Source organism: Ochotona princeps, chromosome 30, assembly GCF_030435755.1.
Source record: "Ochotona princeps isolate mOchPri1 chromosome 30, mOchPri1.hap1, whole genome shotgun sequence".
Classification (NCBI taxonomy): domain Eukaryota; kingdom Metazoa; phylum Chordata; class Mammalia; order Lagomorpha; family Ochotonidae; genus Ochotona; species Ochotona princeps.
The window spans coordinates 4,713,021-4,739,511 of NC_080861.1; the positions used below are offsets into that span (position 1 = coordinate 4,713,021).

Consider the following 26,491-nt stretch of genomic DNA (forward strand, 5'->3'; position numbering starts at 1 on the left):
TGGTGTTTTCAAGCCCCTTGAGTGAAACGGGAAGCCACAGGAGCGCCAAGGTCTGAGTTCCACACCAACAACAACATGCTTTCATTCAAACAAGATGATCCTCCCTCAGAGGACAGGGAGGACAGAAGCGGCACGAGCACCATCCAACAGCGGGAGCAGCAGGCTTCTGGCTACACTGGGCAGGAACCCCGAACAGCATCCACAGGCTACCCGGATTTGCAACCCCACAGAAAAGGTGGCACCAAGGATTCCGACTAGGAAAGAATTCTCCAGGAGCAGAAAGACTGCAGGAGAAGTAGGTTCAGAGGAAGACCAAGAGCAGGATTTTGCAGAAAAGGCCTTGATGCTGAACAGATCATCCAATAACAGGATGCCAAGTCTTAGGTCGTCTAAGTAAGATGAAAATCTGGGAGGCATCAACAAACCAGAAAACTTCATTAAACCCATGACACCAGAGAACATGAAGGCAATGAAGACAGATGAAAAGAGGCCTAAAGATTGACACTTTGTGGGTTCTCAACATCTCGTGGCCAGGAAGCAACGACTAAACCAAAGAGTAGAGAGGTGGGAGTCGCACAGCAGACTCAAGAAGCAAAGGAAAGCAGGCTTTGCTCGGAGGCAGAAATAAACACAATAAATTGTTACACGTTTTCGAAATGCCACTTGGTTAATAACCAAAGCATACCACACCAGCTGCAGGCTCACATTCACAGGTGTCATAGCAATTTAAATGATACACAATCCCATATCACTCCAACAGCATTACCCTGTGGGAAATGCATCCCTAGGCAATTCTGTCACTGTGTTAAGATGTATTTCAATAAGCTGAGATGACTACAATGCTACTTGCTGATATCATCTTATAGTATCATGATCATGTATTTGGTGTTACACCGACAGAGACATGATGCAATGCAAGACTGCATGCAGGCTGTTTGTGTGTGTGCACAAATATGTGGGTGTGTACATATCTATGTGGGTGTGTGCAAATATGTGCGTGTGTACATATCTATGTGTGTGTACAAATATGTGACTACATATCTGTGTACAAATATGTGGGTGTGTACATGTCTATGTGTGTGCGTGTGCACAATGTGTGTGTCTACATATCTGTGTTTACAAATATGTGCATGTATGTGTGTGTACAAATATGTGGGTGTGTACATATCTATATGTGTACATATATGTGTGTATACATACATACCCACATCAAACAGAAATCATGCACAGGTAGCTAAGATAATCCACCACATTTATCGTCCTTGGTTTCTGTCCCACACTCATACCAATACACAAACAGAGAGCACACTGCGGCCTCAGTCAGAATCAAGAACAAGGAAGGGTCTTTCAATGCGGAAAGAATCAAAAGGTTCCAGAAATGAAAAGAACAGATCTGGAATGTATAAGATCATGGAGTCTTCGTTAAAAAAAACTGTCAGGTTCAAGGCCAACTCAACATAGTGAATCAATTTTTCATTTTGTCTCAAGCAAAGATTACATATTTTTAGTATTTTCTCTGTACAATTAGACAAAGTTATCAAGTTATAAAATTTCTAGTATAAAAATATTTAAGACTCACAGTAAGACTGAATGTAAAATTATTCTGAAAATACTTGCTTTTTTAGAACAAAAATTTTGTAAAATCGAACTTTACCTCAAATTCCTGGTGGTTCCAGGAGATGACATTAGCACTACCAAGCTCTCGGTCAATATTAAATGTTCTCATTTCAGACTCAAGAGTGTCTTTGAGCTCTTCTCGGGTCTTGAAGTTCCAGATAAGGTTTGACCTAGCATGGTCTTGACTAAACCTAGGTAAGAAACAAGAAACATATTTGTAAAAATCGACAAATATCACTCACTATTACCTCAAAATGATACTAGGATTAACAAAGCAAGAATAAAAAAAAATAAAATTGGTGTAAATCAAGTATAGCAACATGGTAATGGTAGAATCTTGGTGCTAAATATACAGGTATTCACTGTAAAATTCAGCCATAAAATTCTTTCACGGATTCCGTATGTTTAAAAGTTTCCATAATAAAAAATATGGGAAAATATAAGAATATATATATAAAATCAATCTGGGTAATTTTTTAAATAGTAAATGATATTATAACTTCTATAATTGCTGCTAGTATAAATTCCAGTGAGAAAATAATCCTACTGGCAGAAATCAAATTTCCTGTTGAGAATAAGATTACATAAAACTTGTGGCTATAAAATACACGGAAGGAGCAACACTGAATATTAGAACCCTACAGACTAGCCACGAAAGAACCCTGGCAAGCAGCCCGAGTTATCACTGAGCAGTTCCAAATCTTTCACTAAGTCCTCTAAGGGCAATGTACCATATAAAACAAGGTTGAAGAGGCCTAACGTTCACCTGTAATAGAAGAGATCCCAATTTGCTTCTATTTTTATTCTTTGTCTTCTTTTACGAAGAACAACTGGTTTTTGACTAATATTCTGGAAAAGAAAAAAATTTCATTGTGCTCAATTTGAGACTATCAAATAGGCTCAGTCATCATTTTGATGAATAAAATATTCAACAGTTAGCGTGATAATAATATTTATAGAATTGTTTTTGTAATCATTCTTTTAACCACGAAGTAAAAATGAAGCAGTTGGATGCTGTGTAAAAGATTGTGATGATTTCTGTATAAATAAAGAAGGCAACTTTTCTGAGTTGCCCATTATGAGCATCCTGCCAAAAAAAAAAAAAAATATTCAACAGTTAAAAACAGTGCCCTGTTTCAAACATTTACATACAATAACACAAAATTCTTGGGAATATAGTAAGTGTACAAGATCATGGGTTAGTAAAGTGCTATTGAGGCCAAACCAGCAACTACAGACTCAAACATCTAAGGAAGAAGGCATCCACATTCAGACACAAGTGAAGTGCAACTTCTATTTTAAAAACTACAAACACACCACTGCGCAGCAGGCAATTCAACACATTTTACACCTGTAGCAGAGACTTAAGCTCACCACACTGTTTGTATCCTGAATTTAATTTCTTTTTTTTTTTTTTTAAAGATTTTATTATTATTGGAAAGCCGGATATACAGAGAGGAGGAGAGACAGAGAGGAAGATCTTCCATCCGATGTTTCACTCCCCAAGTGAGCCGCAACGGGCCGGTGCCCGCCGATCCGAAGCCGGGAACCAGGAACCTCTTCCAGGTCTCCCACGCGGGTGCAGTGTCCCAAAGCTTTGGGCCGTCCTCAACTGCTTTCCCAGGCCACAAGCAGGGAGCTGGATGGGAAGTGGAGCTGCCGGGATTAGAACCGGCGCCCATATGGGATCCCGGGGCTTTCAAGGCGAGGACTTTAGCCGCTAGGCCACGCCGCCGGGCCCATATCCTGAATTTAATTTCAAAAAGGAAAAAAATTTAAAATTAAGAAAAAAAAATCCCCTTCACTTGAACACAGGAAAGGTGAGCCTACTTCTCAAACCCTATGACCAAAAGTCTTAAAGGCATTTGTTATTCAAATCAATTGAAGGCTCCTGCTCTTGGGACAGGAATGAATATATGTACAGCTTGCAACTGAAGAGATGTGAACGAATGGTTAAGCGGCTCTGCTCCAAGTCAAATCCATAGTTATTTCAGATTATGAAAATGTTTGTCATAAATCATAGAATCATAAAGTGGCAGAGATTAAAACACAAAAGTCTACAACTTAATTAAGAAAGTGTTAAATGATACAAACAAGCAAAACTACTAAACCACAAAAGAATGTAACATGAGTAATACATTCTTGAAAAGTAAACACTGTCTGAAATACGAAATCAGCTGTATAAGGAAATGATTTCTATAGTTTTTAATTCTGTGAATTATCACATAAACCAATGCAATGTGCATTGAGTAACGTACATAAGTAAGTGAATATTTGGTTTTAATCAGAAAACTTTCCTTACAGCCTCTAGTTAAAAAGCACTTTAAGGTCCCACCCCCTCAGGAAAAGGCCAGCAACCTGTAGTAATGAAAACGCAACTGCTGTATAGAAAAAGGAACTCCAAACACTGAATTACAGCATTAGAAGCCACAACTAGTAGATAAATCCCTAAACTAGGAGATAAATCCCTAAACTAGGAGCAATATGAACTAAGAGTAACATGAATTCTTAGTAAAAGTTTTTTGTATCAGTCAAAGGTTCTCACTAGTCCAACAGAACATCAGCTACAAACAAATGACTTCACAAACACTCTGATTATTGAAGAAGCATAGCTCATGGGGCTGGCAAGATGGCTCAGCTGGCTAATCTGCCACTTTCAAGTGTCAACATTCCCAATGACCACTGGTTTATGTTCTGGATGCTTCCTGATCCAGCCCCCTACTTGTGGCCTGGGCAAGCAGCGCTGGACAACCCAAGCCCTTAAGTTCCCGCACCCACATGAAGACCCAGGAGCAGTTCCTGGTTCCTGGCTTTGTGGTCATTTGGGAAGTAAACCAACAGAAGGAAGATCTTTCTCCTCTCTACAAAATCTGCCTCTCAAAATACAATAAATGAGCACCCCCCCCCCCCAAAGGCAGCACAGCTCATTTTAGTTCATCTTGACAACACTTCGTTTTCAGAATTTAACCCAAGCACAAGTCGTTCTATAATTGGCGCCAGACATCTGAAAGCAGATCACACACTTACCTCTTTCTGTGCAATGCCCATCCGATCCCTCCAGTGCATTAACACGAGGTCCACTTTATCTTTGGCAAATTTCTCGACTTCTTTAGCAGCTTTCCCAGCTAGTCTTTGCCACTCTGGAACTTTATTAAATTTTCCATATTGATCCTGTAAAATAGTTAAAATCCATTACACAGCTGTTGACAGGTTTATTTAGAAATTCTATGTAAAGCTGAGTCATTCTATTTTACCAGACATATTAATGTGGGATATTAGGGTTCAGTTAACCCTTGACAGGTGACAAGACCCCAATGGGAGATAAGCACCGAGGAGAAGGCAGAGGATCCTCATCCCATCTGTGCAATTACTACATCTGTCCATCAGGAAAGATGCTCGGCTTTCTCGGCCATCCCAACTCTAACAATCATTAGTAACTAACACAATTTTATAAGAAAAAAGTTCTAACTAACTTTTCAGTGTTTGTCTTCTCACCAATTTATCAATCTCTTATTATGTGCAAAATACATAAACTAGAAGTCCATTTTTGAATGTTTCAGTAAGCTGAGTTACAGAAGCAATTTATTTAGGTACTATTCATAAAATCATGACAAAATGTACTAAAAAAAGTGTTTTACACTAAAGACAGGTGAATTTATGATGTATTTAATTCTATCTCGAGAAAGGTGGTATTCACAATAACACATGAATTCTCAATGCAGTGGATATTTCTGTTTCTTCCTTAAATGCTCAGTGTGGTTCAGAGAAGAATCAGACGTGGCAGCCCACTCAATCCCGAGGAAACACTCAGGGCGGCCCCATTACCATCGCTATCTTCACATTGTCTCGAACGGGCATCCGATCGGCGTCCTTCTCGGGCACCGGGTCTGAGCTGTCCAGATACGCCAGCAAGCCTGACGGCTACGAGGGCAATGAAAAACAAAACAAAATCGATTTTCACACACAAAATCAATTTTTAATCTTAAAAACCCAAACAAAATAATGTTGTGATTTTGCTACTTAGGGTTAGCAACTATGAGATAACTCCAACGATAAATACCTTCTCAATAAAATGCTTTTAGAAACTAACAGTACAAACAATGTATTCTGTCAACTATTGCTGGGCAAAACCCACATATCAAGACCTTCTCCGTTTCTCCAGTGACTCACCAAAATGCGTTTCAGCAAGTTTGTCGCAGTTGTGTTATCGGCGGTCCAGAGTCCGACTAAGTGCCTGCTTAGCTGTCTGAAAAAAGCAGACGTTGAGAAAGGTTTGCTGCTTTATCTCAGCTAGAACAGAAAGGAATTGTTAAGAACAAAATATCATAATTATAAGAAATATATAGCTATAATTAAAACAATCATTTTGATGTTAAAAACGATAATGAAAATTAGTATTTTAATATGGAAAACTGAAGCAGTAATTTAAATATTCATAACACTTTGGAATTTTCTCCAAATTAAAATGTTTCTTGAATTAACATGTTAACTGGAAATTCAATTGATTGATTTTAGTTTCCTTGTCTTGTAAGCGGACATCTAACACAGGCGAGTTAATGTAAAATAGTTTCTATTTTAATGAACGATTGCTAAGGAGAGAGTACTATGGGAAATAGCAACTTATATAGGAAAGTGTCCTCCCAGGAACACAGAACATTACTTTTGTGTCTAACATTTACAAGTGAAGCATGCAGAGAGCTTCTAAAATAGATCTCTACAGTAGAAAATTAATGGCAGGGCAGCATATTGTGACAGTAACAATTTTGTCATTGCACACAAATGACAAAGAAAGGAAATTTACAGTATTACAACAAAGTAGCATAACTCAGCAATTTTATGTAATTATTTAAAAAGTAAAAAATATTGTTAATCACATTTATGATACATATGATACAGACATTTTTTACTAATGTCAAAGTAGGCTGCTTGGGAGACCTGAAAGGAACCATGAAGACTGAAAAAGCTGCGTCCGGCACGGTGGCCCAGCACCTAAATCCTTGCCTGCATCTGCCAAGATCCCATAAGGGCGCCAGTTCATATCCCAGCTTCCTGATTGTGGCTGGGAACGCAGTCTAGTATGGCCCAAAACTATGGGACTCTACACCCACATGGGAGACGTGGAGGAGGCTCCTGGCTCCTGATGGCTCAGCTTCGGCCGTTGTGGCCACTTGGGGAGTGAATCAGCAGACACGACATCTTTCTGTATATCTGCCTTTCCAATAAAAAAATAAACCTTTTTTTAAAAACGAGGGCCCGGCGGCGTGGTCTAGCGGCTAAAGTCCTCGCCTTGAAAGCCGCGGGATCCCATATGGGCGCCGGTTCTAGTCCCGGCAGCTCCACTTCCCATCCAGCTCCCTGCTTGTGGCCTGGGAAAGCAGTTGAGGACGGCCCAGTGCTTTGGGACACTGCACCTGCGTGGGAGACCCGGAAGAGGTTCCAGGTTCCCGGCATCGGATCGGCGGGCATCGGCCCGTTGCGGCTCACTTGGGGAGTGAATCATCGGACGGAAGATCTTCCTCTCTGTCTCTCCTCCTCTGTGTATATCTGGCTGTAATAAAATGAATAAATCTTTTAAAAAAAAAATTTATAAAAGGGGTTACCATCTCAAATTCATCTATTAAAAAAAATAAAAAATAAAAATAAAAATAAAAATAAAAAAAAAACGAAAGGGCTAGAACTCATGTAGTCTGTACTAAATGACAAGATGTATGTGTTTCCCCGTATCTGAATGCTTATTAGAAGATAAAGAAGATCCCACAAACAGGACACTGTTTAAGTTCAAGAGATTTAGGATAAACCCAGTTTAGGCTGGATACATGTTTAAGGTTTTCATTTCTTTTTAAGCAGAAATATCAACTGACCAAAGATATTTAAAAATCAACTCTTCTTTGACACAGCGTCATGTGAGCGCCAGATGGTCACAGGAAAGGGAGAGGGCCTGGCATGTGGTTGCCACTCCACAAGCTTCCAGATCCTGTACCCCATTCACAGGCCAGGAGTCTGGCTTCAAAGCTGCATCACAAGGGAGACAAAGCAAGTAGTTTCCACCCCCTCTTCAAACTATTCAAGGGAGAAGACGATGAGAATTTGGGTACAATCTTCTACAAGGACTGGGAGAGCGCTGAATTTATTGTAATAAAATGGAACATTTGTGTAATCCAAACACCTGTTCAGGTTGTTTAATGTAGAATCTGAATCAAATCTCTAAACAGCAAGTTAATTTATAGCAAATTAAGCGACCTACCTATTTGTAAGCATCCTTTGATCTGAGCTTATTGTAAACATCGCAGTATGCAAGTGTCGCGGTAAGGCACCTTCACTGAGGGCAAGTTCCTGCATTTTTGTAGCAATTTCTTTGTCACCTTCCTTTGGAAAAAGGGCAAGATGATCCCTAAAGCATCGATCTATAGCAAGCTATCTCAACGTCAAAAAACTAATCTTACATCTTCACATAAAATAGTTATAGTCAAAACTAACACAACAGGCAAATGTAACACAGTCATGGAACAGTATAGGTAATCTTTAGAATATTATTTGTCTTTGGCATGAGGCTTAAATATTTTCCAGTGAGTTTACCTTTGTGAATCGTGCTTTGCGAGATGAATACTACAGCTGCATGTGCACATGCCAAGTGGCAGGTGATCTGGAGGTCTGTGTTTAAGTAATTCCTATCGCGGACATTAGCCCTTATTAGTGATACATCCACGTGCATTCTCGGGGTGAACGTAATTATTCTTTAAAGTTGATGTAAGTATAATTACTAGTCAGAAATTACAAAGTAATGCGGTTTTTAGAATCTTGTCAAAAATGCTCAAAATGTTAATGAAAGAGTATAGAGGGCCCGGCGGCGTGGCCTGGGGCGTGGCCCGGGGGGCGTGGCCTGGGGGCTCAAGTCCTCGCCTTGAAAGCCCCAGGATCCCATATGGGCGCCGGTTCTAATCCCGGCAGCTCCACTTCCCATCCAGCTCCCTGCTTGTGGCCTGGGAAAGCAGTCGAGGACGGCCCAAAGCCTTGGGACCCTGCACCCGCGTGGGAGACCCGGAAGAGGTTCCTGGTTCCCAGCTTGGATCGCCGCAGCACCGGCCGTTGCGGCTCACTTGGGGAGTGAATCATCGGACTGAAGATCTTCCTCTCTGTCTCTCCTCCTCTCTATATATCTGGCTTTCCAATAATAATAAGTAAAATCTTAAAAAAAAAGAGTGTATAATACAATTATATCAAATGAATATATGGTACGCATACAGACCATAAACTGGAGCAGATGAGGCCAGCACCGCACTGCTGGCATTCCACATGAGCCCCCAAGACAGTACTTAGAGTAGCTGCTAGGATTTAAAGGACAAGAAAGATGCCAACTCCAGTAACTGGCTATGGCTCTGACCTGCATGCTGTCTACCTGAAGCCCAAAGTAAAAAATCTGGTTTTACTTGGCACTTAAGAAATATTTCTGTATATAATGTATAAGTGCTATGTACTACTAAATGGCCAAATATTGGTGAATCAGGTCAAATGCACACTTTCATTTGGTCTCATGGTCTCCTTGGCTACTGCAACTACATAAAAGTAGAAAGAAGCCGTACTTACTTTTGAAGCTAAGATTGAATACAGAAGTCCTTAACCACAGCAAAGAAAATCGGCCTTTAGATGTATGTATGCATGCATGCATGTATGTGTATGTATATGTATGTATATGTATGTATGTATGCATGCATGTATATGTATGTATCTATCAAAATGCAAACACTGGTAATCCGATCCTACAAGTTCAATGTCTACATGTTATTTAAAAGCATGATAATTTTGTGCTTATTACTAAGTTTTATGTGCCACAATAGCTACAGTTTTTTGCTGTTTTTGTTGTTCTTAGAAGGAGTACTCTTACAATTTCTTCAAGTTGCTACTGTGAAAACAGCATGCAAGAATTAGAAAAGAGATTTCAATCGTAGCTGAAATTCACAGCGTCATCTTTTCAGGAAACAGGAAAGGCAGCTGGGTGTCATGGTGGAGGAGGCTGAAGCGCCACTTGGGATGCAGAGCCCACAGGAGGCAGCGCAGCAGCCTCCAGTCCATTCCCTACCAGTGCACCCTCATGCACCTGGGCGGCATCAGGTCACAGCCTGAGGACTTAGGCTCCTGGCTTCACTCAGGCCCAGCCCTAGCTGTTGTAGGGATTTAGAGTGAACCACTTCTTCTCTGCCTCTCTAATACACAAATGAAGCTTTGAAAAGAAAACACACGCAGAGGCTAAGCATCCACCCTAGAGAACCAGTTTCTCCCTGATCGACAACTACAAACGCACGTTAACATGAACAACACTCTGCTGCCATTACCATGTGACATCACTGTTATGAATTAACTTCATTGGGTTTTTGGTATGAAACAGTCATTCAAGATTTCAATATCATCATCCTCATCCCTTGATGAAAAGCAAGAGAGAAGCACACTCTAAATATTTTTAAATAAATAATAATGCAGAAAGGTTTATTTGCTCTATAACTTAAGAATTTCAAGCTCTTTACTAATGAACTTCTAATTAAAGAATTTAAATTAATTTTCTTATTTAGGTAATTGCACGCTTTCATGAAATATTGAAAGGCAATTTTGCTAGCTTCAATTAAACAGCTGATCAACATTCAGTTTAAGTTTAAAATTTCAAAATCATCATCTCACCTCTATTATTGCCTTCATAACCAATCCGGCTCCCTTCACGATGGCCGTGGAAGGATGCTTTAAAAGGGCGGGGGCAAGGGGAGGACATCACTGATTAAAAACAATTTTGTCCCAATACCTTTAACTGTTGCTCTTCAGGACAATCTACAGTTCATACAGGTCACAAAATCAGTCTCTAAGTCAAACACAATTTGGTTAAAAATATATTCTAGGTATTCTTACAATACAACTTGATAGACGTAGGTACGTAAACACAAGCAAATTATATTAGTAGGAAACAGCTGGCATGTATTTAATAAATGTATGATACATACTTGTTAACTACTTGAATGCATCATATTAAAAAATGACACTAAGAGAAAACAAATATAAGGCTTGAAAAAGTTCACAGAAAATACACAATATATTTAAATTCTGTTTTTCTATTAACTTTTTGTAATATTCTTATATATACCTACATCTACATAAAATACTTTCCAATGTTTAACAGCCTGCTCAAGCTCACCTCATTCAGGGATTAGTAAAGGACCTACTATAGGTTTAAAAAAGGGGGGGGGGATGGTCACTACTTTGAAATTGGAAAGAGTCATTCAAAACAGTGGTCAGGGGCTAGTGTGTGGCATAGCAAGTTAAGCTACTGCCTGCTGGGACAGCATTCCATAAGGGCACTGGTTCAATCCAGCTCTTTGCTGATAGCTGAGAAAAGTAGCAGAAAATGGCCCAAACGTTTGGGCTCTAGCTACCCAGGTGAGGGGTGGGACCTGGAAGCAGCTCTTGGGTTCAGCTTGGCCCAGCCTCCCAACACTGCAGACCTAGGCTGAGCTCCCAGCTCCAGGCTTTGGCCCGGCCCAGCCTCGGCTGCTGCAGGCACCTGAGGAGTGGAACAGTACTGAAAGCTGGGTCTCTCTGACGTTCAAATAAATACCACAAGACACTCACACAGGGCTAAAATGTCTTAAGATAATACACTAGGCTGGCTTTACGTGTCATTACATAGAAGCATGCATATAGCATTTTATAAAACATTCTGATTTTGAAAGTAGGTTTGTTTTAATTCGTACTTATTCATAAAAACATGCTCTCACCTGAAACAGTTTGAAGAGGGTTCTTCCATTGGATGCCACCATCTCTAACAGCATATCAAACTGCTGCCCCTCACTTGTCTCGCTGTAGGGAGCGCAGAGGGCAAAGGTGAGGAAGTCCAGCAGTGAGCTAATCACCAGGGCGCCGGTCCCATGATCCTGCAACAAAGCCAGAAACTGCCTTCAAAACACAAACAGGGATCTCCAGAAAACCTCACAGCGTTCCTGTCTCCTGTTCTGTGTGGGAGACACAAAACCCACTTTAGTTTCTCAACATGACGACTCCTAAACAGCATCTGTTTTCCAGATGCAGTTAATCTAATATCCATCAGCTTCAAAGAAACATAATTAAATCACTCAAATGTTTAACTAGGACGGTCCGAATGTGTATGACTAAGGTGAAATACACAACCCACAATGCACTCTTTCTCCTTCTAGATATTACAGAACGTGCATCTCCCAAAATGTTGTCAGTGACTAAGCAATAAGCCTTTACCTGATTGAGAGCACTGCATCACATAATTAAATTTTTAAAGAACGAGAAAAAAAAAATCTAGAAAATGATTATATAAAGGCTCTTCAATGTATTCTTCTTAGATAAATGGATACAGTCCTAAGACAGAACATTGCTGTTAGCAATCAAGTTGAACTGCCACCAATTAACATTGACAAAAATTTTATGAGCTGCAATTAAAACCAAAAAAAGAAAAAAAAAAAGAGTTCGCATTATACTTTAAGGATATCTTTCAATAATGGTACACTATTTCCCAAAAGTACAACTTAAAATATAACTTACCACATGGGAATTAAATTTCTCCAGTAAGTTTTCCAGAAACTTCTTTGAAGAGAGAAGAGAAGCTTTGTTTAGCTGTTCTTGTCTTAAGTCATAGTCATCATGCATGGGCTATTGATCAAAAACAGTGACAATTCAAAAGTGGTCCCATGTGTTAGCATCACACACAAGTCATTCACAGCGCATCTGCTACAGGCTGGAAACGTGAAAACCACAGCCTTTAAAGCGCAAGGCAGACAGGAAGCTCGAGACGAGACATGCAGGCAGAAGTGACATTTCCTCCTCAGTCGGATCCCACTTTCCCCCCAAAGAGCTCAATGTTTCACTTTAATGTGATCCTCTGAAAGGTCAAGACCTCCTTGTAAATTTTATAATTCAAATTAGCAATGATAAAACTGAACATTAAATAAACCAAGCACTAGGGCCTGGCACACAATGGCTCAACTGGCTAACCCTCCTTCAAGCGCTGGGATCCCATATGGGGAATCCCAAATGGACGCTGGTGTGTGTCCTGGCTGCTCCACTTCCCATCCAGCTTTCTGATTGTGGCCTAGAAAAGCAGGAGGATGGCCCATATGCCTTGGGTCTCTGCACCTGCAATGGAGACCAGCAAGAGGCTCCTGACTTCAGACTGGCTCAGCTCTAGCCACTGCGGCCGTTTGGGGAGTGAACCAGCGGATGGGAGATCTTTCTCTCTGTCTCTCCTCCTTAGAGATCTGCCTTTCCAATAAAAATACGTATTTTTTAAAAGTGCATTCCACCATGATGGGTAGGAATAGGACTCAAAGTCTGACTTTAACTACTGTGTCTGAGAGGTTTTAGGACAGGTAAGTTACCTCTCTGAGCCTCATCTTTTTCAGCCATAAAATAAGAGTACTAGTATTTATGGAACTATTATGAAGCTTAAATGAGACAGCTCATATAGAACATACAGTTAACATACCTTATTATAATAAAGACTCAATATGCGTGTATAACACCATTATTTTATGTCTAGCTCTTAATTCTCTTAATGGAATTTTTGGAGTTAATAAAAAGAAACTACAGTGTACTTTTGGAAATAAACTCCAAGTTTTAGGAGTGCAAGGGACCTTTTCTCTGTTCTATCCCACTAAGTTTGCTTGAAATACTTCACTGAAGGACAAGTTCCAGATGGTATACAGACTGACAGGAATGACAAACTGGAAGCTCATCAGAAGCAACAGTGTGACTGTACAAGCCACTGAGCTGAAGCTTCACCGCTCAGTAGAGCGCCGAAATGTCTCCGCCAGGAGCCAAGTACTGCTGCCGTAAGGAACAGCTTGTCAATCGTGCCTTAAAAGGGTAAAAGCCCAGCTCCTCTGAATGCACAGGTAACTCCAGCTTCAAAACTCTAGTTACCCCCATGCAGAACTTAGTCTCTGTTTACTGCTTCCCAAATCTGCTTACGGATGCTACTTCCTCTTCTTGGAAAGAATGCTCAGAGATGGAAGATGTCTTCCTGATCAAATGTAATACCTTCCAGGATGACTGGCTTAGAATTTTTCACCTTTGTCACTTTCCAAGCGAAAATTAAGTACTGCCTTGGAGTGAGCCCTGGCCCGAGGGCCCAGGGACAGACTGAACTGCACACACAGGCCTCCCTTCCCACCGCAAGCTGACGGAAGCAAAACTTCGCTTCAACCCACGTATGTATCTAGTACCAAAACACTGCCTGGCACGCAGCCTGTGCTGAACAAAGGTTTTCTGACTAAATAAATCATGATGAGAACACTTAAGGATCAAGAACTTCACTGTAAAAGGCAAGGTGGGGTGAGCCTGTGGGCGAATCAAGCCACCAGGCAGTGAGGATGCACTGCTGTCGTCGGACACGTCCTACTCACACACATGAGGGCACAGAGCATATCGATGGCCGCGTGGACGACCCCGCTGTGGCCCCTCTTGAGAGCCTTCACCACCTTCACCCCGAGACGCTCCCGGAACCTGCCGGCACAAAAGGCACGCGCGTGACAACAGTCTGGAGCCTTCATCCGAAGTTCCTCTACGTTAAACACTGCAGGAGTTACAGTATTCTGAATGCTACCCTGAGACTTACTAGTTTTCACAAATGTTATTTCAGGGGAAGACGTTTTTTGAAGGTATGTGATACCCCAAACTTGCAGTGCAGTGTGGGGCACACACTCCCTCAACGCCACACATCTTCTTTCTACTTTTCGTAAGACAACAGCAACACTTTATCACCGTATTAAAGCACCAAGGATGGTCACGGAGGTAAACTGCTCACTATTTACTACTCGGAGAAGTCTCCAAAGGCAACTTACTTTGGAAGCTGAGTGAAGGCCAGAAAGCCAGCTTTGGAAGCCACGAGCCTCCTCACCGCCTGGAACTGACTCTCCAGCTCCGCGTTGGAAGCAACCACATCTCCCTCTTGGGACAACAACGCTGTAATGGCATTATTAATCAGTTTTTCTTTGTTTTCTGAGAAGAGACCCTAGGTGAAGGAAGAACATTTCAAAAAAGTTTTCATATCCAAAGTTAACAACAATGAGCAAACTATGACAAATTTATCTTACATCCTGTGTTACTGCATGTAGAACTCCACTGTAGGAAATATTAGCATTGAACCTGAACACAGCATCTGCAAAGTTGCCATCTGTAAGAAAATAAAAATGTTCAAGACTTAGAGGTTTGCATTCTTCATTTTCAATTACTGTTAAAGGATGGAGTGAAACACGTAGGGAGGTACATACTTGGAGGTGCAGCCAGGAACCTGAGATGAAGGCTCTCGACCTCCTCATCAACAGGCATGCTGAGCAATCCCCACCTCCGCCCTTTGTCAGTCGGCGTCATCTTGACACACACGTCCCGGTTCCCAGATGCTCGGACTCCGTCCAGCAAACTTGCCAGCAGGGAATCTCTAAGCAGGGTTAACAGAAAGAAGGCTTTGAGATTGGCAATGAAGACGGATCTGATGAGAAGCAGTGCGGGCCCAGAGCCTGTGTAGGGACCCTCAGTGGGTCCAAGGGGAAACACACAGAGCAGCGCTTCTGGAGGGTCTGGGGCTCTAGGGCCTGCCCCACCTCTTCCCCTTGCCGGCAGAAAACCTCAGAGAGATTACTGAACCACTAGAGCTAGAACGCTTGCTGTTTTCAAAGAGCGTTTCAGTTTTATTCAGGTCTAACTCACAAATCATTAAATAAACTAAATTATAATGTACAGTATACTGATTTTCAATTTATACAATCATTATTTTTAAAATGTAGTTCTGATGCCCTTTGTGCCCATTTAACCCAACAGCTGCCCTGCCCTCGGCAAACGCTGATCTGCCGTCTCAACGGTTTAACTTTTTAAAAAGAAAATTTGCAAAATCGGAATTGTCCACTAGGCATGTCACGTGTCTTCCTCGCCACGTTACTGCACGGGCTAGTCCAGCCCTTCTTCCTGTTGGACACCAAAATCTGACAGGCAGCACCCTGCCTCTCCACTGACACCCGGTGTGGACGGATACAATGCTTTCTTCCCTTTCTTCCAGGACAGGACAAATAATACATAATCTATTGTTTAAAACTTCACTCCTGATGACCTTAGATTTAACACTTCCTAAAATATAAAACAGTTATGGGTCATACTACACCAAGTGAATAAAAACAAAGACCACATTGCTACACAGTACCAAGGCATGCCAGAATTGTTTGTAGTAATTTATTATTATTATTTTTAAGATGCATTTATTTTTCTTAGGCAGATTTACAGAGAGAAAGAGAGACAGAAAAAGATCTCCCATCTGCTGATTCACTCCCCAAGTGGCCACAATGGCCAGAGCTGAGCCAATCCAAAGCCAAGCGTCAGGAGCCTCCTGCGAGTCTCCCATGCAGGTGTAGGGTCTCGAGGCCTTGGACTCTCCTCTGCTGCTCTCCCAGGCCACAAGCAGGGAGCGGGAAAGGAAGTGGAGCAGCCAGAACACAAACCAGCACCCATATGGGATCCTTGTGCATGCAAGGCAAGGACTACAGCCACTAGGCTACAGCACTGGGCCCGGTGTATAATCATTTAAAAAGTACAACCAATCTCAATCTACCAAACCAGCATGAAAGAACTACCAGGAATGTTCCAAATGCCAAGTTCATCCGAACACATAAAGGGATATCGAGTCATTTACAGAACAGCATTATAACCACGTCTACTGATGAGCTATGGCAGTTCACAGGAATATTCCACTGGAAAACTAGTTTAACATTTCTAACCCCAAGCGTAGATACAGAAGCAACCTGCTACTGCCTGAACAGCAGCAGTTAAAGGCACCGCTCTTCAAGCACTGGTTTCTGCTGCAGTGGTTATGACCAGGTTACATCCAGATCTCCCACTGCAGCATCTGAATCAGCACCGCTCTGCTCCCGAGCCCAGCTTCCTGCTCGAGTGGACACTGGGATACAGTGCTGACGGAGCACGGGAGTGGTCCCTCCTGCCTGTGGGAGCCTCCAGCTCCGGGCCTGGACCCCCAGGAACCGCTCTGCGCATCCAGGCAGTAAACCAGCAGAGGGAAGCACTGTCTCTCAAACTAGAAAAAGACTTTATTTTCATAATATCAATTTAACTGAAACTACCTCTTTCGTTGTCTTCATAATTGTGGCAACTAGCAAAAAGTCATTTTAAATACACAATATTGTCTTTTCTCAAGTAATTCTGAAGTTGGTCAAGCACTTCACCTTCCACATGCCAAGGAGCTCAAAAGCTTGGTAACATTTTTTACAGTACCTTTCTGTTGAAGAGTATTTTCGAATCTGCCCTTTTATAAATTCAATGGTAAAAATCTGTGGATTTTCTGAATCACAAACCAATGCAAAAACCTAACAAAAGCAAAAATTTTAAGAGAAAAGTTTAATTTAATGCTATTTCATAAAAAAAATACATCAGTTACGGTATTCGAAAATGTACCTTGATTACAACATTAGAGTCTGACACTTAAAGTGTCAAGCATCAAATTTTCAATTATTGAAAAGTTCCTCTTTTATATACTCAGAAAACAGTTAATAGCCACTGCTTTAACACCAACAAATATAAACTTAAGTATTTAATAAACAATTCCTCCTGATTCCCACTCTTTAAGTATAAATGAACCCTAAAATGGAAAACTACATCAAATTATCAATAGGAAGTCTATTTAAGCTAATCATGCTGGGACTCACTTCTCCTAAGGGTTTCACCGTTGCGATATTGTACGTGGCCGGGTCTCGTTCCACCAAGCACGTTTCCGTAAGCGCTAAGACTCTCTTCACAGGCTCCTGCAAACAATAAAAGCCACACATTATCAAAAAGTTACTAAACAAAAATATCAAATTAGGTGAACAGATTTTTATCGCCGCATGCAGCTCTTACCGAATGTCTAGGTGATATTTTTTGGACCACAAACTCTGCCAAAGATGTGATGGACTCATCGGTACTGTATTTTCCAAAACGGAGATTCAAATATTGCTCAAATTCTAAAGGTTCCTTCCTAATCCGCAGCGAGATACCCACGTAGTTGCCGGCGTGATCTATTGCACTTTTGATAATCTCTTCCCTTTGCTCTGATGCAAACAAATGCTGCACAAATTTTGAAATTCAGTAAGTCCGAGTTGAAACAACTAAAATACAAGTGTGTTAAATCATCTCAAAGAGGTTAAAGTAGCAATTCTCAAGAAAAGAGATGCAGGGGAACCTACCAGAGGTGGGCAAGCGTTGGGTTGTAATTGGAAAAGTTACTAAATTAAAACCACACAGTCTGAGATACAGAACCCTGCAACAAACTAAACAAATGGAATCTGCCTCATTAACTTCAGGCCACAAAGAGGCCCCAAAGAGTGGGGGTGGGAGGCAGGGCACTCTGTGAGCACAAGTTCCCCATTTCAGTCAGGGTAGCTCTGGTTTCATCTATTCCACCGTGTGGGTTTCCTTGGCAAGACCCTGTTGAAGCAACTGAAGATGGCCCTCGAACCTGGGAGCTGGCCACCCACGCGGGAGACCCGGATGAGGCTCCCTGGTCCTGCTCCAGCCCCAGCTGTGAGAATAGCTGGGAAGTGAACTGCTACTGAATGCAAGATTACACTTTGCCCTCCCTCTCTGGAACTCCGCCTTTCACATAAGTAAGTGTTTATAAATAAATAAATAAAACTGATGTTACTTCTAGAAAATGGTTACAGTCATCACAGATCAAGAGGTATTAGATAAAGGCTGGCTGAATACATTTGTTGTGTTATCGTAAACTGGCAAAAGTACACTTTTTTCTCAAGATTTATTTATGTAAGTACCTCTTTCCTAATGTTCTATTTTCATTTTTTTTACTTGAGACAGAGACAGAAGATGGACCAAACAAAGACCATCGAATGACTGCTTCGCTCTCCAAATGCCTGCAATAGCCAGGGCTGGCCCAGGACCAGCAAGAAGCCTGGAACCCCGTCTGGGTCTTCCATTCATCACTGTTGCCGTCCAGGGTGAACACCGGCAGGAAGCTGGAACCAGAGCACAGCCACAGCACAAACCTGTGACCTCTGGATGTATGTGTGCCTGGCAGTGCCCGAGTCACGTGGAAAGCACTGCTCCTCACCACTGTCTTTGAAAAGGCAGGTAACAGCTGCACCTGTGGGGAATGTCCCAGCACCCCTACAGACATCAACATCTGCTCAAATCCCTTCCACAAACACCAGAGTATCTGCACACAACTTATATACATTCCCGTTAATACCAATTCATCTCTTAGATGTTTACCTGCAAATGACATGTAAATTATTGTTTTACTGTGTTCTTTAGGGAATAATGACAAGGAAAACAATCTGTACATGCTGAGTACAGACATTTTTTTCCCAAATGCTTTGCTGTCCATCAACTGACTCCATCGCTCAGTCATTAATCACAGAGGGCTGGCTTTACTCTGAAATTCAGCCTTCTTTCTGTCTTCAAGCAGTAACATAGAGCTGGCAATAGAAGGGTATCAAACAACTCTCCTGCAACACTCACTTTATTGCTGCACTGTACAGTCTGGTTGAGTTACTGTTAGAGCCTGCAAGGCCACATTCCTGTCACCGGATATGCTTTCCCCAAGGGGTTACTCATTCAAACTCCCTCTGCCTAGAGGAGAGCCCCGCAGCAGCAGGCTGCGGCAGGAGGCACAGAAACACAGCTTTCCTTTGGCTCTTAACTGCTCCGACCTACACTCGTGAACAATAAAATGTCCTGTTGTTTCCAGGTAGGGAAAACAAAGAGTACCCCTAACTGGGAAACAGAGAAATACAGGATGCAAAGGACCTTGTAACTCTTAAGAGTAAGCTTTTTTATAAATCCAATTTCCCAGCATCTTGTCATTCTGTTTAGTTCCTACCATCTTTAAAATGGATGCCTTGGCTAACTACTCAATGTGAAGCACATATACAAACCATGAAAACCTGGAATAGTAACCCAAGACCACACTCTGCCACAGCAGACTGTGGGTCATTTTCCTGGAATAGTAACCCAAGACCACACTCTGCCACAGCAGACTGTGTTCATTTTCCACACGCAGACTGTGGGTCACCTTTGAGATCTACGGTAACATCTTATTAACGACAACAGGATACTGTTCAAAAAAGATCATCATCTGTATAGTTCAGCTTCTATAAATGACTAATAGCTTTTTAGCAACTCAAGTCACTTCTGGATTCCAGAATTTAACTACAAATAGTTGTGAATTTGAAAACAAAAACAAACAACAGATTGTAAATTTGCAGCTGTAATATATACTCATACTCCAGCTTACAAAGTCAGGATTATCGGATTATAATTGTTTTTCAACGAAAACTTAGAAACTTTCAGGTATGCCATTAACACCCATGAAAATCACTAGGGTGGGCATTTGGCCTTGCGGTTAAGACGCAGCTTGGCACCGGGGCATCTCCGATCAGGCTCTCTGGGTCCATGTGCTGGCTGTGTTCCCAGCCCAGCTTCCTGCTAGTGCAGGCCCTGGAGGGCAGTTCACGGCTCTGGTGCCTGCATCCCTACAGCCCACGTGACAGGAGCCTCTGGCCACTGATGGTATCTGCGGAGTAAACTGGCAGCCGGGAGCACACGCTCTGTTTCTGCCTGCCTCCACATTACTAAGTAAGAAGTTTTTGTTGTTGTTGTTGTTTGCTTGTTTGTTTTAAGAAGAGAAAAAAATACCCAACTACACCCACACTTTATTTATAATTAAGGTATCTATAATACAAAGCATTTTTGGATATACTACCCAATTTCCTTAAAAAAAAAAAGTCTTGGGCCCGGCGGCGTGGCCTAGCGGCTAAAGTCTTCGCCTTGAAAGCCCCGGGATCCCATATGGGCGCCGGTTCTAATCCCGGCAGCTCCACTTCCCATCCAGCTCTCTGCTTGTGGCCTGGGAAGGCAGTCGAGGACGGCCCAATGCACTGGGACCCTGCACCCGTGTGGGAGACCCGGAAGAGGTTCCAGGTTCCCGGCTTCGGATCGGTGCGCATCGGCCCGTTGCGGCTCACTTGGGGAGTGAATCATCAGACGGAAGATCTTCCTCTCTGTCTCTCCTCCTCTGTGTGTATCTGGCTGTAATAAAATGAATAAATCTTTAAAAAAAAAAGTCTTATGCTATACATATTACTCTTTATTGATAGAGTGGAAAATTGGGATTCAAACTTAGGCACTTTTGATATCAAGGCCTTCACTCCTAATGAAATAAGGCTGTCATATTTTAAAATGACACATTTAAAAGGAAATAAAAAGCCCATTTTGTTTCAAATTGTCATGTCCCTCTTCAATGTCTTTTTAAAAACACTACTTACCAATCTGCTAAATCCTCCATAAAGAATACAAAACCCTCCCTGGTAATCAGAGAGGTCTACAAAGCCTTCGATGTTTCTGTAGTCATAGGAGCAGAGCACTCTGTTGGTGGCAGGATTAATTTGGTCAAAGCCTCCAGGAGTTACTTCCAAAATTACAGGTTTTCTCGTGTCACTCCAATGATGCTTATAGCAGTTATATCTCTAGAAAAAGGAAACAGAATTTTTAGATTTTTAACCATTAAATAAAGTACATTTAATGTATCAATAAATGCTAAAACCACTAAAAATCTAAACATTAGGCTTAGAGCTACTATCCAAATTATTTCAAAGTATATATACATTTAAGAATTTTAATCCTCTATAAGACAGTAAATTCTTAATTAATGTTTAGTCACAGTATTTTGTGAAACAATTTTAACCCATTCTCAAGCCAATTATAATGAAATCCTAGATAAAATATGTTCTAAGAGGGTCTTACAGGGAAAAGGATTTCTATTATTTTAATCCAAGTTAGATAGCTGAAAGAATTAACTTACAATATCCAATTTAAACTATTCGGGTCAGTATATTAATGTACATTTTCTTTCTGTATAAGAACACTGAGTTCTAATCTGACTTCAGGTTTTTCTAATCACACTATTGGAAAGTCCTCTTTTAGAGTTCTGATCGCATCAGTGAGTGAAATCCCACTCAGGTGAAGCATTAAGGCACCTGACAATCAGAAATCATTACAACGGCCAACGCTCACTTGTAATCTAATTCTACTCTTAAAAAGAGAGATTTAATCTAGGCTGCTAAGCAGAATGGAACTGAATTAAAAAAAAAAAAAAGAAAAATGAGGCAAAGCAAATGAGAACAAAGCATCAAATGTGAAATAATTGTCTCTCCCTCCCCCAAACACCACGATGTCTTCCTGTCATCAATCTGAAGACATGGTCAGTTACACAACTCTTCACGTACAAATAGATCAGTTGCTGGAGAATACTAACAGGAAAGTGTAAAGAATTCTGGCACGTGTTCAGAAGACAGTAAGGCATTAAGTCATGAACACTCCCACTAACATCCAGTATTGAACCAATATTCGTAAGAGCACACCACACAGCCAAGTCCCCTCAGCAGTGCTGATGTGTCATGCACAGAACAGTTCCATAAAGAACTTCTGCAGGTGGAAAAAGCGGCTTCAGTTAAACCAGAACACATTTCAAGCCTTGGTTCTTACACAGAGGACGGGTCGACGGTGGGCCTCTCCTTCAAGGACGGAGCAGCAGAGGCCACAGAACGTGCTGTTGCTTTCCCAACTATGCCGATTTACATATTCTAAGCCCACTGCATGAGGTATCCTCCGTTCCAGCCACCTGTCATTTATGTGCTATGCCTATGAGAACGAATCACCATTCCTTAGGACTTCATGGGTCGGCAAGGACTTTGGGAAACCCCTCCTGAGCTATCTTATTTAAGGTAACAGGAGGTTGTAGCTCAGGGCCAAACTCAGTTTTTGTACGGGTACGGTTCAGTCGGCCGAGTCTTTGGAGCAGAATCTGAACATTTTTTTAAGAGAGGTTCAGGTGTCACTTTCAGTCCCTTACTCCTGACGTAACATTAGATGAACTACACTTCGGGCCATCTTCTGGAAACACTGAATCACAAAAGTTCTAAGTTAGCTGGCATAAAGGGAAGCTTATACACAAGCTCTTTGGGTATTCTCTTGAAAGCAGCTGGTTTCTAAACTAACAGGGAAACCTTGCTTGCTAGTATGTAAGCAAAGTAAGTGCACCATGCAACTCATTAGGAACAAGAGACAAGCAAGTCGCCATTACACTGCTTCAAACGGACTCTGGGCAAGCACTGCACTCGGCGAGCTCTCTGGAATGCTCAGCTAAACCGTAGAACACCCACGGAAACGACGTGGGCTTGAGGAAGAGAGGGGAAAGATGCCAGCTTACTAGAATTCAGTTCCTGCCCTTTGCCAAAAGACACGGGTTTGCTCATGGAGAGAAATACATTCTTACACAAGAATGAAACAAGCGTGCAGTCCCATTTCCTGTCCTCAGAAGGGCCTGATCCGGTCTGCATGCGGCTGTACAGGAGAGGGCCTAGGCAAGTGAAGACTAACAAGCAAGAATGACTTTCCCTCAAAGCTGTCAATTACACCATCAGGAGATTCGGTCTGTTCCAGGCACAATACAAAAACATACAGCAAGACCGGGTTCTCTAAGCATCTTCAAACCCTCAGATTCTGAAACAAGGGGTTCCAGCATCAAGCATTTCGTGCTCTCCCCAGCACTGCAATGCAATGAGTACCATGTTACTGTCTGGAAGACTCAGTACTCCCCGAGTGGTGACAGAGTGTTTCTCACTGCTAAAAACACTTGCTAAACAGAAAATATTTGTTGCCCCATGACTTTTCTCCATATACCATTGTATCCTTTTAAAAGTGTTAAACCTAATTCTTCATATTTTAGTTTCCTATACCACACAGTGTGTTCCGGGTACAAATGGTTTCTTCAATAAAGGGTAACGGCTGTACACATAAAATACATTTTCATTAATGCTAAGTATTTACCCTTCCAGTGATTTTCCCCTCTGAAAAATCAGTTCTAAATCTCTGAAAGAGAAAACAAAAACCACATTCAGGTCAATCAATTGTTCGAAAGAGACACAGTTCAGTCCTCTACCCAAATTAGTAACTCTGAAACTAAAAAATACCATCTAAGTTACAGATCAAGCATAATCAATAAAAAAGACTGTGGAAGTTTGTAGATGAAGAAGACAATGAAACATGAATTGCTTTTTCCTTTATTTGCATTTAAAGACTAACAAATAGCAACTGTGCAACGTTAGTCAGAAAAACATTAATATCTACTTAAATGTCAACTGATGTATTTTAAACAAGCATCTCACTTGTGACCATGAGATCTTTCTTACCAATGCCTCTGTAAGCAGCTCTGTTCTGTGCTCTGTGGAAAACTTCAAGGTTTCTGACTTCTTCCCACTGCCTTTACGAAACGTGAGGTTGAACTCTGTCCCTTGTCCTTTTCCGACAGGGCTGATGTTGCAAATGTCTCCATAAGGCCACTAACAAACAGAAAAGAATGCAACGGATGCCCTCAGCCAATGAACGCCAACAGCTATCTTTATTACTTTAGTCTCACAACCGCCAAGTAAAACGGTCAAAATTCACAGAGTAACAGAGGTCTAGCAGGCATCAGAGAAAACCCACAACAATCCTACTGGCATCCCAGTTTCAGTCATTAGTGACGTTAAAGCTACCAGAATACCAGAATAAGTAGCAGAAAAAAACAGAGTTTATAATTTTAGAATTATTTGTAAACATGGTTCATTTAGAATTAAAATAAGCCAGAAATAAGCTTTAAACATGTTTGCTTTTCTATGCTTACAATATTCTGGCCTCCATAACAATCTTACTTCCATGACAAGTATTTCAATCAACTGCCTGTGGCTTAACATATGCATAAGAGTATTTTCATAACAGTATTCAAAGCTACAAAGAACTAACGTAAGAATACATAACAGAAATGGTGCGCCCAGCATCACACACAGAAAGGCTTCCCTGTAGATCATGGGAGAAGCGCACTCCCCTCCCCCCCCCATTCATTTACTTCTGGATCCAAGCTCAGGACTTACAAAAGCACATTAACTTTTTTCCCCTAGATTTGACATTTCTGTCATGAAATACTGACGTCAGGCCAGGGGATAATGGATCATATTCTGACTTTTAAAATTTCAAGCTAGTTTATACAAACACCTAAGAAATTCTCATGATTACCTGATTTGTTACTTCTAAGGTATTGGGATTATATGTTGTAATTGCATGGGTTCCAACTGAAAAGACACGCTTATACCTACAAAAGAAAACAAGGGGTTAAATTTTTAACAACAAAGAAACTATTTCATTAAAAAATATATGTGATGTCAACACAAAAGAAAGCAGAAACGTTAAATTGATTCATGGTGAATAAATACAGCTTAGTTTCATATTCTTCCATTTTAAGTATTCTATTTTTTCTTAAAGATTTATTTATTTATGTATGTGTTTGTTTTTATTTGAAAGGGACAGAACAAGAATCTCCCATGTGTTGGCTCATTTCCCAACTGGCTGCAACAGCCAGAGCTGGGCCAATCCAAAGCCAGAACCAAGAGCTTCTTGAGGGCTTCCCACATGGGTGTAGCAGCCCACTGCTTCCCCAGGCACCATTAGTGGGGGGCTGCTCCCATCCAGTGCTGGACTCCCACGTGTAATCAGTGCGGAAGTCTACCAAGGCTTACTTCACTGTGCAACACTGACACGCTTAGGTAGCACAGCATTATCTACACAATCAAGTTGGGATGTTAGTTCAAGTAAGCTGACAAAGGATGAGGATGCTCAAAGATTCTAAAAAGTAAAATCTTTCAACAAAACTGTAATAGGAAGGAAAAGCTATGGCTTGCAATTACTCAGTCACAGTCATATTTGGAAACATTAATTTCTGCTGAAGCAACTACCTATTACATTTGAGTGCTGCAATTTTTTCGAAGTAGGAAGCCTACACCACAAACAAGCAATTTTCACTTTTCACTTGACTTCCTTTACTCAGAGTAACATAAATGAAAGAAAAAAAATTTCTATTTTAACATCAGTTATCTCTTGAAGAAATTCCTAAGAGTGGAAATTCAACTGGAAAGACATTTAAAACTAGTTCTTTGAATATACAAATTGGATTGAATATTAGCTAGTATAAGAAAACACAAACACAAAACTAAGAATAAAAAAACCCCACATTCCTAGATACAGAAGAAACAAACGAATGCCAAGTGTGTGCTGTTCAACTGCGAAACAGACTGTCAACCCCTCACACAAAACCTGGCCAGCTGCGGAGAGCTACACCTCCCAAAGCAGAGAGCAACCAGCTTCAAACAAACTCTGGAGGACCAAATAAAACTCTCATGCTTCTTAAATGGTTCTAGAAAACAACAGTAAGGACAGTTTCCTGATTGCTCAAATGATACTAAAATATGATCATAGGGCTCGGCGGCGTGGCCTAGTGACTAAGGTCCTCGCCTTGATCCCATATGGCCGCTGGTTCTAATCCCGGCGGCTCCACTTCCTCTCTATCTCTCCTCCTCTCAGTATATCTGACTTTGTAATAAAAATAAAAATAAATCCTAAAAAAAAAAAAAAAAATATGATCATAAAAACCCACTTAAAACCCAGGACAAAAAAGAGGTTCATCTTAAGAGACTACAATATTGGAAGTTTATTAAAACAAGACATATTTATTAAATATTTGCATTTTAGTAATACTTAATAATCCAAAATATTGTCAGATTGAATCAAATGCCTTTTGGCCATCAATAACAAAGATCATGTTTTCTACTTTGAAGCACTAAGACACTAAAGACATGTATTACCCTAAAGAGCCATAATGTACACACATGATGTACTCCATTAAGAAACAACTTGCATATTTTCACTTTTCTACTGTCCATGCTCTTCCCAATCAGTACATTATACAACAACAGTCATTTTCATATGGGGATTCACCTCCCACGTG

The 26,491-nt window shown here is 41.2% G+C and overlaps 1 protein-coding gene across 1 annotated transcript in view; it reads right to left on the minus strand.

Moving 5' to 3' along the window:
- DNAJC13 (DnaJ heat shock protein family (Hsp40) member C13) overlaps positions 1–26,491 on the minus strand; it is a 94,405-nt gene that overhangs the window by 48,867 nt on the left and 19,047 nt on the right. The window contains exons 3-22 of the mRNA XM_058657274.1: positions 24,727–24,802; positions 23,865–24,014; positions 23,503–23,544; positions 20,940–21,140; positions 17,518–17,724; positions 17,328–17,423; positions 16,897–16,988; positions 14,892–15,058; positions 14,715–14,794; positions 14,463–14,632; positions 14,025–14,124; positions 12,166–12,273; positions 11,373–11,528; positions 10,288–10,344; positions 7,862–7,983; positions 5,788–5,863; positions 5,443–5,538; positions 4,645–4,788; positions 2,384–2,466; positions 1,655–1,808 (exon numbers count right to left, since the gene is read on the minus strand). Of these exons, the coding sequence (XP_058513257.1) occupies positions 1,655–1,808; positions 2,384–2,466; positions 4,645–4,788; positions 5,443–5,538; positions 5,788–5,863; positions 7,862–7,983; positions 10,288–10,344; positions 11,373–11,528; positions 12,166–12,273; positions 14,025–14,124; positions 14,463–14,632; positions 14,715–14,794; positions 14,892–15,058; positions 16,897–16,988; positions 17,328–17,423; positions 17,518–17,724; positions 20,940–21,140; positions 23,503–23,544; positions 23,865–24,014; positions 24,727–24,802 (2,377 nt within the window). The remainder of the gene's footprint in view (positions 1–1,654; positions 1,809–2,383; positions 2,467–4,644; positions 4,789–5,442; positions 5,539–5,787; positions 5,864–7,861; positions 7,984–10,287; positions 10,345–11,372; positions 11,529–12,165; positions 12,274–14,024; positions 14,125–14,462; positions 14,633–14,714; positions 14,795–14,891; positions 15,059–16,896; positions 16,989–17,327; positions 17,424–17,517; positions 17,725–20,939; positions 21,141–23,502; positions 23,545–23,864; positions 24,015–24,726; positions 24,803–26,491) is intronic.